This window comes from Eptatretus burgeri, chromosome 11 (genome assembly GCF_056783735.1).
Source record: "Eptatretus burgeri isolate ZD-2024b chromosome 11, Ebu_testis_v1, whole genome shotgun sequence".
Lineage (NCBI taxonomy): Eukaryota > Metazoa > Chordata > Myxini > Myxiniformes > Myxinidae > Eptatretus > Eptatretus burgeri.
Window position 1 is genome coordinate 55,535,758 of NC_140971.1, and position 13,444 is coordinate 55,549,201.

General features: G+C 45.0%; 1 protein-coding gene across 4 annotated transcripts in view; it reads right to left on the reverse strand.

Annotated features, from left to right (window-relative positions):
* Window positions 1–536: 536 nt before the first annotated feature.
* The window catches only part of LOC147017107 (transmembrane protease serine 6-like), an 85,047-nt gene continuing 72,139 nt past the window's right edge, over window positions 537–13,444 (reverse strand). For all 4 annotated transcript variants that reach the window (XM_085846490.1, XM_085846489.1, XM_085846487.1 and 1 more), the window contains 3 exons: window positions 2,754–3,025; window positions 2,062–2,201; window positions 537–1,291 (listed from right to left, as the gene is read on the reverse strand). In XM_085846490.1, coding sequence (XP_085702616.1) covers window positions 1,124–1,291; window positions 2,062–2,201; window positions 2,754–3,025 — 580 coding nt within the window. In that variant the 3' untranslated portion in view covers window positions 537–1,123. The remainder of the gene's footprint in view (window positions 1,292–2,061; window positions 2,202–2,753; window positions 3,026–13,444) is intronic.

The following is a 13,444-nucleotide window of genomic DNA, read 5'->3' on the forward strand; positions in this document are numbered from 1 at the left end:
CTCGGCGGTTTGTTCCGTACGAGTTCCATCGAGGGTGGAATACCCCGGTAGTTTGATCATGTGGGTATTTAGGTAAATTGAAGATTGGCAATCGACCCTACCCCACGTGATCTGCCGATTGGCGTATTTCGGTTCTTGTACAAGGACCCGTCGCTCGGAGTTATCCGGGCGGCGATCTATATTCCGGGCGATCGGTCGGGCCGACTTGACTTTCGGCTCCGTTCAGAGCGGTCGGTTGGCGGCCGACACCCGGCCAGTAACAATTGATTATATTGGTGTGTCGTTGACTCGATTATAAACTCTGATTGATGCTATGCAGACAGGGCGTTGTGTTCATGTGCGAGTCGTCCTGAGGATGGACGTTAAACCGGGGACCAGTCGAAATATCGTTTTTGCACCTATCTCTCAATGGTGAAGAATTACTTAAGAAAAATTGAGTATCCAGATATGGATATCGTCATTACAAGGTACATCAGTGTCAGTAATCGGTCAACATCATAAACCGAGTGTGTATCACCAAATAATCACATTCACTATTTACTAATGGCCATTTTGCTAGTATTTATTAAAATGCAAACAAGTTTTTAAACATGAAAAGCAATTTCATCAGTTGCAATATACAAGTTAGGCAGTGGTTTCTTGAGCAATATCACAATCGTAAGAGGTACAATCCTGTGCTTCCAATGAACAGTGCTCATTTTGACCTTGCTCATTCGCACGAAGGCAAGCAATAAATAAACAAATAAATAAAACTTGTCCCTTTGGACTCTGAGCCAGAATGCATGGGGTTGGCACGTTTTGTGTTCTCATCTGAACCAATGGGTTATCTTGCTCGAATCCCAGTTCAAATCCCACAATGCATTTGTCCATTGTCAAGTAATCTTACAATTCACATTAAAATGCACTGATGTCTAATGAGGTCTCTGTCTGTGATTCATGTACAAACTTCAATATGAGCCTTAGATTAATGTATAAGAAGTAAATATATGTACATAAGCATAACACTATTTACAAACAAGGAATGTTTGCATCTGCAAATAAGCAAATTTTAAAAACTGAATGATTTTGTGGGTTGAGTGAAGGTGGTAAGAATTTCTTCTGTTTTTTTTGGAATGCATTGTCTTCAGTTTTGCACATCAATCATGTTTTGTTTGATCCAATCAACAACGCTGGTCACACGAGTGTACACCCCAGGAAAATTGGGTAGGGCACATCCATAACCCCAGCTGACGATACCTGCCAAAAACCAGGTGCCTCGGCTTTGACACGTAAGTGGCCCTCCAGAATCTCCCTGCAGGAAAGAACATGCACAAGCCTCAGAATGAGTACAGCTTCCAATTCTAATGCTCACAAATGGCCAAAGTTATTTCACAAGTGGCCGATGTCATCAGTCCGATCGGATCTTATTGGGCTGATTTGCGTCTGCACAAATCGGTTCTTCCCATTGAATCTTGTACATTCACCACTTATATCAAGCAAACAATATTCAATGTGGTTTAAAAAAGCGGGTCATCCAAAAATATTCCAAGCTATTGGTCCTTGTTAGGCGATCACTCTTGTTGCTGTGGGACTTCGTCTTTATTACCTCCGCCACCGAAGGTGGACGGAGGTTATGTTTAATCTCTGTTAATCTGTCTGTGAGCAGGATGTCTGAAAAAGTTAAGTGCAGATTCGGAAGAAACTTGGTGGATGGGTTGGGTAGGGGACAAGAACGAGCCGATTAAATTTTGGTTCAGGTCCAAATGCAGATCCGGCCTATTAGTGGGATATAAAACATAAACTGGTCAGCCTGGCAGAGGTGTGCGCTCTACCTAGTAAAACGAAGTTATACCAAGATCCTTTGCTTTTCATTTCAAAGCAGACAGTCTGCTCAGATTTAGAGCTGAGATCGTATTTCTGCTCAGAGAGAAATTCTGCTGTCCCTTTACTATACGAGATGAACCCAAAACCTCCCATTACTCATTGCCTTTTTCACATTTCTGATCTCTTTCAATAAACTGCAGCCTTTATGGGAACATGGCTACTGTGAAAAGGAAGTAAAGGTATTGAGTGTATACATACATAGCAGGAATCCTTGCCTCCTTCAATGAATCCAGCACACATCATGCGAGGAGTGATTACATCATTGATGGTAGAATAGAGATCTGAGCAATTCTGGTCACTTATCACAGATATTTCCAACTCCTGAAGTGTTGATGGATCTGCAATATATTTATCACACAAGGTAAAATGTTTCCTCAGTCACAGAAATACAGGAAGTACTGCTGAAGTACTTCACAACAGGCCTGATCATTATTATGCCCGGTGTTGGTTTAATGGTTAGGGTGGTGGGCTTGGGATCCTCGGGTCCTGAGTTCAAATCCCGCTCGGCTGTTGAATTAATAGCAGGTGGGGTTAACTCGGCCTGTCATCCTTCCGAGGTCAGCAAAACGAGTGCCAGCTTGCTGGTATCCTGTGTCGGAGTGGCGACCCGACCAGGATTGTACCCAATAGCCAAGGAGACTGATTAGGCAGCGCCAATGCTCTGCACAGAGTATGGTCCCAATCTCCTCCCCTGATCATTATCAAGCTATTCACTTTCCCTACTTTTGCTGACGAAAAATGGAGTTTTAAACAACAAATGCAACTTACTGAATTTCACAATAATTTCTGGGAAAATTAGCAAGTAGCATGGCAGCTATGAATATATCTAAGGAGTATACTGCGTCTGTGTATAACCCGTCGCAGAAATAAGGCAATCATCAGAAACTTACATGAATACTTGTACTTGGTCGCTCCCCAGCCAGTAACCCAGCATTTTTGGCCAGTTGCAAACAGGTGACTGCTTGATGGAAGACAGGCTGGTTGAATAAAACTGGAAAAATTAACGAAACGATTCAGATGCAAGAGTGCAACGTCATAGTCAATTGTATTGGGGTTGTATTTCGGGTGAGTTATCACTCGCTTCACTTTCCGTGACACCTGTTCGTTGTTACTCTGAGTGCGGTTAAGTCTTCCCAGGTAAATTGTTATCGAGCTGATATCCCTGCAACAGAAAAAAAAAACATACATGATAGACAATGACATTTAGGTGTGTGTGTGTGTGTGTGTGTGTGTGTGTGTGTGTGTGTGTGTGTGTGTGTGTGTATACATACATACAAGGTCAGGTTGGCATGGATATATATATATATATATATATATATATATATATATATATATATATATATATATATATATATATATATATATATTGTGGGCTGGGGGTCGGTGGCGAGAACGACCAATAGGTGGGGAAAGCTTGCTTTGTCTCCCACCAAACTCCCCGGAATTGTAGGCCGTCGCTCGGATAACTCCGTGAGCCAGCGGGTCGTTTAGCCGACCGTGGCTGCCAATATCTCAACTGTGTAGCGTAGGGTCTATTTGTCTATAACCAATTTACCTAATTAACTATGCGATTTCGACTACCGGGGAAACCATGCCCTCGACACGTCTTGCTCGAACCAGGTCGCTCTACCGACTGCGGTAGAGTTCCAACTACCGACTACCAACTCCGGTTCGGGTGCAGCCGAGCGGAAACTGCCAAAGCCGTGCCGGCTGGAATGAACGGATTATCGAGGATAAAACCCCGCCTAAACTCAGATCCGAACCATGCTGGACCAATTCAAGAAGGGACGGAAACGGACTGGGAATATTTCGACAAATGTTTATTTACAATAATAGACAAAGGCAAGACTTAACGCGAATGTGCAAGAAGGAATATTTACAATGAGCAAAAACACTTATTCAGATCTACTTAAAGACAGGCCCACATGCAGACACACACACACACACACACACACACACACACACACACACACACACACACACACACACACACACACACACACACACACACACACACACACACACACACACAAAATGAAAAGAAACCCAGAGTCTTTATCGGACTCTCGCAGCCGTGGAGAGACAAGCTGGGGGTCAGTTTGGTGGTTTACCTGACCGTCGGAGGAAAGGCATGCTCCACGATGCGGCACCTGACAAAGGTCGTTGGTCCAGTCGCACGTAGGGACTCGTGGTTTGTGGCGGAGCTCGGGTTGTGAACAATCGGGGTCCACGGAGGGAGGTCAGGGTCACTCTGTCCTTCCTTAAAACTCCAGAACCCCATACAGCCACCATGAAACAAAACTGACTGCTTACAGCCACCGTGAAAGCAAACTCGACCGGACTCCTTTTTACAGAGAGTCTCGGAGATTTATTGGCTTCTCTCCACGGGGAGGGGCCCTTGGCGAAAACGCACCTCGCTGTCCGCCTCTGATTGGGCAGGGTCCTCCGGCCCACCTTTCTGGGGTGGGGCCTCGGCCCCTGCCAGGAGATCCCAGTTTCTCCTCCACGTGGCTTCGCTCTCGATGAGTAACAGTGTCAGCACCACGAAGGTCATCGTACAAGAGTTACAACATTCGTGGGAGCCGAGAACTGGAACCGCGAGACCCCCTCTCGGCAAGTCAAGGTATGAGCAACCAGCGGGTGGTGATGGGCCGAAGGGGTCATGCAGATGGGATGGTTTATTAGATGTAATAACCTAAAAAATAAATCGCAACGCACGCCATTGATTCTCCCACTAGAAAAAAGGAAAGGGATCTGACTACACACATACTTAACATCATAACTGACTTTTGGGACATCTGTATGTTGAATGCAAATGGTTTCCAGATCCGTAACACTATGTATGTTTGTGAAATGTTTTTCTTTGTTTGTTTGTTTGTTTCCTTACTCCTCTGAGCTCTGAAGGTTAATTGACACGAAACTTTAGAGGATCACATTATTTACCATGGTGTACCTAAATCGGGGTTTTCACTGTCTTTTTCTCACAATTCATAAATTATAAACACACGAGCTGCCACCTGCCGCCATCTCAGCAAGGATAGATCCATACCGACAATACTTCAGAAATTTGGACAATTTCAGACCATTTAGACAACTAAGACCACTTTTGCTCTTTTCACCCTTAGAGACCCCTTTAGACATTTATACCCATTTAAGACCCTTAGATCCTTCAAACACTTCAGACCCCTTTATGACTCTTAAGACCCTTAAAACACTTTAGACCCCTTTTTGATCTTTTAAGACCAAGAAGCTACTTTAGATCCCTCTACACCCTTTAGAAAATTGCAAAAGATTCCCCCAAGTATCATTTTTGATGACGTTATTCATGCACCATTTACATTGCATCACAAGATGCGATGACGAATCGAAACTGATATCCCAAAGTGAAACTGATGTTGAAAAGTGAAACTGAAACAAATGACCTCCGCATCATCAAATGGGAAACCAGAATGAAATACTGTGAGGAATACTGAATGGAAATTTCCGAAAGCAAAGCTATGGGGATTATAGAAAGAGGCAGCAAGTTGGGGACTGAAGAAGCGATGGAGAGAGGGATAGGTGCATGTATGTGGTCGGTTGGCATGGAAAGAACTTTGGTGATCTTCCATCAGGCGGTAGGCCCAAAACGTGCCGAATTTAGTTTCCCAGCCGAGCTTTCATAATATCACCCTCACTCCCAATTAGTACTTCGGAGGTACAACAAGCATGGATTGGAAATGTTCGCTGGTAGAATGGAACGAGGTTACCAAGGTTACCAGCTCCAACTACTGCGATATCTGAACACTGAATATTTACACTGAATTCCCGTTTCTACCAATATACACTCATTTGAGGTGAGATGTCGATGAGCCCATCAGTGACAGGTACCCTGCTCGTGTATGTATATGGGGTGGGCACAGCCTCGGGAGTCGGGCAGAGCTGCCACTTGCCAGATGTATAATAAATCCGTTATTTATCAATTTTTTACGACTATTTTAACCCCAAAATGATTATGATTTGTAATTGCAAAAATGATCAAATATGTGACAATTTACGTGAGATTTTACGTCACTGACCTTTCTGTCATCTCGCGATATTTTGCCATCGTGATACTTTTATGCCTGAATTATAAAAGCTATGCTGGCTTGGGGGGGGGGCATTTGCCCCACCCATGGCACCACCGCATCGTATGCCCTGACACACACACACACACACACACACACACACACACACACACACATACACCACCTTGGAAGCCCTGGTTCAACAGGACAAAGGCTGAGCAACACCTTAGTCAGGTCAGGTCAGGTATGGGAGCATGTGCCAGAACAGCACGTCGCTGCGTCCACTTTCCGCCGGTACTCCAGGGGCCTCCGTCTGGCCATCCCCCAGGCAGATGCCAGGCCCATCCCCATCTCCTTGAGATGATGGTCAACCTGTTGCAACCATGAGGCACGTGGTCGACCCACTGGCCTCCTCCACTCATGAGACTCCCTCGCTGAGAGAATCTGGTGAGCAGGATCAGCGTCAGGAAAACGAGCCACATGTCCATACAGCCGCAGCTGACGCTCACGGACTATGCAGGTAACAAATCTCATCCGAGTCTCTCTCAGCAACCGCTCGTTGGACACAAAATCCGACCAGCGATAGCCAAGGATTCTCCGAAGAGACCTGGTACCAAAGGAATTAAGTCTCCGTCTCAGATCCTTGGTCAGAGTCCAAGTCTCGCACCCATAGAGCAAGACTGGAAGTACCAAGGACCTGAAGACTCGGACTTTCGTCCTCCCGCACAGGTACCGGCAGCGCCACACCCCATGATCCAGTGAATCCATGACTCCCCAGGCCCGACCCAGACGTCTATTGACCTCTGACTCGCAGCCAGCAGAGACATGAATATCACTGCCAAGGTAAGTGAATCTCTCCACGACCTCAACATCCTCAACACACACAGACACAGACAGGACAGCAGCATCCAAGATGTCACCGAAAGCCTGGATCTTAGTTTTGACCCAAGAAACCCGTAATCCCAACGGCTCCGACTCCTCATTCAGCACCTTGAGGGCCCCCAAGAGGATGTCTAAAGTCTCCGCCAAGATGACTGCATCATCTGGAAAGTCAAGGTCCGAGATCTTGACATTCCCAAACGACGCACCGCAACTTGATCTCTCCGACATCTTCCCTAGAATCCAGTCCATACAGGTGCTGAAAAGTGTGGGGGCAAGTACACATCCCTGACGAACTCCAGTAACAACTGGAAATAAGTCAGAGATGGTACCACCACACTTCACAGCACTCTCAGTACCAGAGTAGAGTTCAGACATCAGATCGATCAGTTTTGGTGGCACCCCACGAAGACCAAGAATCCTCCAGAGGACATCCCGATTCACTGAATCGAACGCTTTACAGAGATCAACATAGGCTGCAAGCAGCCCCTGCCGAAACTCTTGTCTGCATTCGGTGAGGACACGAAGTGCAAGGATACGGTCAATCGTTGACCTCTTTGGTGTAAAGCCTGACTGCTCTGGACGCTGGTGCTCAAGCAGATGGTGGCGAACCCTATCGAGAATTATCCGAGCAAAGACCTTGCCCGGCACTGAGAGCAGCGTCACCCCTCGGTAGTTGTTGCAGTCTTGGCGATCACCCTTCCCTTTCCAGAGAGGGACAACAAGGCCCCTCTTCCAGTCAGTTGGGATGATGCCTGTGTTCCAGGCAGAGCACAAAACTGCATGCAACGACACGAGTGCAGCATTTCCACCAGCCTTGAGAAGTTTGGCATGGATGCCACAGATCCCTGGAGCTTTGCCCCGTTTCAACTGGTTCACCGCAGCCCGTGTTTCCACAAGCGAAGGTGGACCACAGTTGATTCAAGGGTCAGCAACAGGGATTGTAACACCCTTGACGTCCAACTTGACAGTTGGGGGATCAGCCTGGTACAACCGCTCAAAGTAACCGGCCCAGCGGGCCTTCACTTCAGACTCCTCTGTCAAGAGCCTACCACTCTCTGCTCGAACTGTAGTGCTCCGAGGGATGGGCTTGGATGAACGTAATGCGCGAATTCCCCTGTAAGCGGGACGAGAATCACCTGTCCACAGGTGATGCTCTACCCCCTCACAGATTCCTCGCACATAGGCCTCCTTGTCCACCCTCAGTGCACGTACAGTTTTACGCCTCAGCTCCCTGAACAGCTCAGCTCTGCCATTCAGCCTGGCCCTGCGACTCTGGTCAATGGTATCCAGTGTCCCTTGAGAGACAAAATTCTTCTTTGCCCTGCGGTGAGCTCCAAGGCATCCACCGGCAACATCAAGGATGGTGGTCTTGAAGGCGCTCCACAACTCTTCAGGACCCCCCAAAGCACCCAGACCCCCCAAGTGTCCACTCAGCCTGTTCGCAAACTCCTCAGCTACTCTCTCATCCCTGAGCTTGGCAACATCCAGCCTCGGCTGGGATGGTACCATTCTCCAGGATTTAAGGTGCAGCTTTAGAGTTGCTACAACAAGCCTGTGGTCAGTATTGAGGAACTGAGCACTCCGGTAGACCCTGCAGTTCTGGATTATCCTCCAACGACCGTCAATGAGGACATGGCCAATCTCCTTTGCCACACCGCCAGCGTTGGAATACCAAGTCCAGCGATGAGCTTGTGGGCGCTGAAACCATGAACCAGCCACCCTAAGTCCATGACTTCTTGCAAAGTCAAGGAACTTAGTGCCATTCTGGTTCATAGTTCCTGACCCATGGGGACCAACACACACCTCATAACCATCCCTATCAGTTCCAGTCAATGCATTGAAATCCCCCAAGACTAGAAGTGTATCTCGTCTGGGGCACTGATCAACCACAGACTCGAGTGTGGCGTAGAATGCATCCTTCACGGTGAGATCACTCGCCTCAGTCGGAGCATAAACAGAGACCAGGGAAATGACACCTAAGGAGTGACGAATCCTTAATCTCATAATACGCTCGTTGACCGGTGTTACCTCAATTATCATTGGGGTCAGCTTATTGGACACAGCTACAGCAACTCCTTGGGTATGGTAACCATCAGAGCGACCAGACCAATAGTAGGTGTAACCACCCACCATTATCTCGCCGCAATCCGGTCTCCGAACCTCAGAGAGAGCTGCAATCCCGATGTCCAAACGCTTGAGCTCAGATGATAACAGAGACAGGTGATCATCCTCTCTTAGGGATAGGACATTCCAGGCACCCACCCGAAGGGACCGCCTCAGGTTAACCCAAGGAGACCGCCGTCTGGTGGACGACACCTCAGCACCACTCCGACACACTCTCCCGCAATCTGACCCAGGGATGTTACCCCGTGGTTTCCCTCCTATCAAAGATTGGGGGTCCCGAAGGCTTTGCCCCAATCCCGTCATCCGGTGAGCTGCCCTGCGAAGGGAAACTGCACAGGAGGTACTCCCACGGAGTGGGTTTTCAGATTTTTTTGCGTTTTTGCATTTTGCGGAATGAAGGGTTTTACGGTGGCCGGAGTGCAAATCCTGCCACCAACCTCCTAATAAGAAGTGACCCAACTGCAGGAGGACGTCTGCAGACACAGTTGGGCACTAGATATGGATGGCCGTTGGCTCACAAGGAGCTCCTCCGCCCTCCGCTCCTCCTCACAACACCTTAGTTGGGATATCCATATTCCTCGACATCACGTGGTCTTTCTTTTACATTATGAAATTTATCAATTACATGGAAGAACAAATTGACAAAAATTAAATGTTATAAGTTTGCTCGAATAACTTTTGTAAAGCAAAATTCAGGTTATATTCATCAATTTATACACTACGTCCTTTTAAAAGGAAAAGGAACCCAGATATCTGCAATCACAGAGCGATTGCCAAGGGTAAGCCTTCCCCAGATTACCCTTGTCCATCACCCGCGATTTACCCTTGGCCTGTGATCCAACGATGGCCATTTTTTTCGGACCACCGTATGACCTTGACCTTCAATATTTAGGGATGGAATGTAAATTAAGAAATTGTGTCCCATCTCCAATCCAGACAAAAAAAAACTCACATTAAGTAAATCGGAGGAAAATTATTTAAGTTATGATAAAAAAGGTTATATTTATATTACCTTTTTGACCATAACTTGCTCTGGGTTACATATATACAGTGGGGAGAACAAGTATTTGATACACTGCCGATTTTGCAGGTTTTCCTACTGACAAAGCACGTCGAGGTCTGTAGTTTTTATCATAGGTACACTTCAACTGTGAAAGATGGAATCTAAAACAAAAATCCTGAAAATCACATTGTATGATTTTTAAATAATTAATTTGCATTTTATTGCATGAAATAAGTATTTGATACATGAGAAAAACAGAACTTAATATTTGGTACAGAAACCTTTGTTTGCAATTACAGAGATCAGACGTTTCCTGTAGTTCTTAACCAGGTTTGCACAGACTGCAGCAGGGATTTTGGCCCACTCCTCCATACAGATCTTCTCCAGATCCTTCAGGTTTCGGGGCTGTCGATGGGCAACACAGACTTTCAGCTCCCTCCAAAGATTTTCTATTGGGTTCAAGTGTGGAGACTGGCTAGGTCACTCCAGGACCTTGAGATGCTTCTTACGGAGCCACTCCTTAGTTGCCCTGGCTGTTTCGGGTCATTCTCATGCTGGAAGACCCAGCCACGCCCCATCTTCAATGCTCTTGTTGAGGGAAGGAGGTTGTTGGTCAAGATCTCGCGATACATGGCCCCATCCATCCTCCCCTCAATTCAGTGCAGTCGTCCTGTCCCCTATGCAGAAAAGCATCCCCAAAGAATGATGTTTCCACCTCCATGCTTCATGGTTGGGATGGTGTTGTTGGGGTTGTACTCATCCTTCTTCTTCCTCCAAACACGGCGAGTGGAGTTTAAACCAAAAAGCTCTATTTTGGTCTCATCAGACCACATGACCTTCTCCCATTCCTCCTCTGGATCATCCAGATGGTCATTGGCAAACTTCAGACGGGCCTGGACATGCGCTGGCTTGAGCAGAGGGACCTTGCGTGCGCTGCAGGATTTTAATCCATGACGGCGTAGTGTGTTACTTGTGGTTTTCTTTGATACTGTGGTCCCAGCTCTCTTTAGGTCATTGACCAGGTCCTGCCGTGTAGTTCTGTGCTGATTCCCCACCTTTCTCATGATCATTGAGGCTCCACGAGGTGAGATCTTGCATGGAGCCCCAGACTGAGGGAGATTGACTGTTATCTTGAACTTCTTCCATTTTCTAATAATTGCGCCAACACTTGTTGCCTTCTGACCAAGCTGCTTGCCTATTGTCCTGGAGCCCATCCCAGCCATGTGCAAGTCCACAATTTTGTCCCTGATGTCCTTAGACAGCTCTCTGGTCTTGCCCATTGTGGAGAGGTTGGAGTCTGATTGAGTGTGGACAGCTGTCTTTTATGCAGATAACGAGTTCCAACAGGTGCAGTTAATACAGGTAATGAGTGGAGAATGGGGGGGCTTCTGAAAGACAAAACTAACAGGTCTGTGAGAGCCGGAATTCTTACCGGTTGGTTGGTGATCAAATACTTATTTCATGCAAATTAATGATTTTGAAATCATGCAATGTGATTTTCAGGATTTTTGTTTTAGATTCAGTCTTTCACAGTTGAAGTGTACCTATGATAAAAATTAAAGACCTCTACATGCTTTGTAAATGGGAAAAACTGCAAAATCGGCAGTGTATCAAATACTTGTTCTCCCCACTGTGTGTGTGTGTGTGTGTATATATATATATATATATATATATATATATATATATATATATATATATATATATATATATATATATATATATATATATATATATATATATATATATATATATATATATATATATATATAAAGATTTTTGTTAATTTGGTCACAATTCGAAAAAGGTAGGTCAAGCGCACAAATCAAGCATCACTGCAAGTTCGCTATTACGTTGCAAGAACATTTTCGAAGACCAAGTGATGTTTGAAATTTCACATTGGCAAAAATGAGTGATGACCAAAAAAGTATTATTCTTTTCAGACCACCATTTGACCTTGACATTTAACTTAGAGGGATATGATGTAAATTAAGCGTAAATGCACCTATCTCTTGGCTGTCGAGAAAGGGAAATTTCGTTTCAAACAGACAAACCATAGTTGAGTTATGGCGAATGTTAAAATGTTCATAATTCGGTCACGGCTTTAAAAATTAGGTCAAGGTCAATTTTTTTAATCTCAACCATGCAAACCTTTTATTCCCATTATTGATGCAAATTGTCATTCCGGAAGTCCCAGCCGAATGCGAGATACAGTTCGGAATTTGGCAGAAAAAAAGGAGAAAATCCCAAATGGTGGTTTAGTACTCCTCGGGGTTATGACTTTGACCTTTAACCAGAGGGGTATGATGTAAAATATGTTTAAATGTGCCTTGCTCTGAGCTACCTCGTGAGGCCAATTTTGTTCCTATCAGACAAACTATAGTTGAGTTATGGTGAAAAATGTTAAAATGTCTTTAATTGGGTTACGACCTTAAAATAGGTCAAGGTCAAAATAAATTAATGTCAACCCCGTATACTTTGTTTTGCCATTACTTTTGCAAAATTTCATTCCGAAAGTCCTCAGACACAGGCAGAAAAAGGGAGAAAATCCTAAGTGGTGGTTTAGTACTCATAGGGGTGTAAGACCTTGACCTTTAACCTGGATGGGTATAATGTAAATTAAGCTTAAATGCGGCTTGCTCTCGCCTATCTTGTGAGGAAAATTGTTTTCTGATTGGGCAAACTTCATTCGAGTTATGGTTTAAAATGTCTTTAATGAGGCCATGACCTTAACAATTAGGTCTAGGTCAACCCCGCATACTTTATATTCACATTATTGATGCAAAATTTAATTCTGAAAGTCCAAGCTGGCTCCGAGATACAGCGCGGAAATTGATTGTTTGGAAATTTGGAATGTCAAGAAAAGAAAATGTCTAAATGGTGGTTTGGTACTCCTTAGTACTCCTAGTTTAGTACTCTCTGTGGTACAATTCAAAACTGGGGGTTCCAATTGTAGAAACAAACCCTACAACAGCAATAAGCCTTTCCCTATCCAATAGGAGCAGGCTTAATTATTGGGAAAAGTAACAATAAGGGTGAGTAGGGGAAAGTGGGGGTGCGGCAAGCAAAGTAAGTTGTATCGAAATGACATCATCAAACAGATCATTGTAAGCAAAATGTACAAAATATATTGTGAAGATGAAAGAAATATTTTTCTTGTGCAAGGAAATAATATATCCTCCCAATGCATCATTTGTTTGGAAGTTTGTAATCGAGTTTTTCATCGAGATAATCATGGGAGCCATGAACTTTGAATAGCTATTTGCACAGGGTATGCTCACTGGAGCATGGGTACTAAAAGAGGTGATAACTCAATGAAGTGGTAACCAGACGTAAGACTTCATATGCAGTAAAAATCTTTGGTTATAAAAGTGATTCGTGTAGTGTTTGCTTTACAACATGTTAAAAACCCATGGTAGTCTTCACAAGCACAAATACATCACGCTACGCAAAAGCACTACATTAAAGTTCAACGATTGATATTTAATACACAAAAGTGTACTGACCGCTAAATCTCATATCACTGAGCACT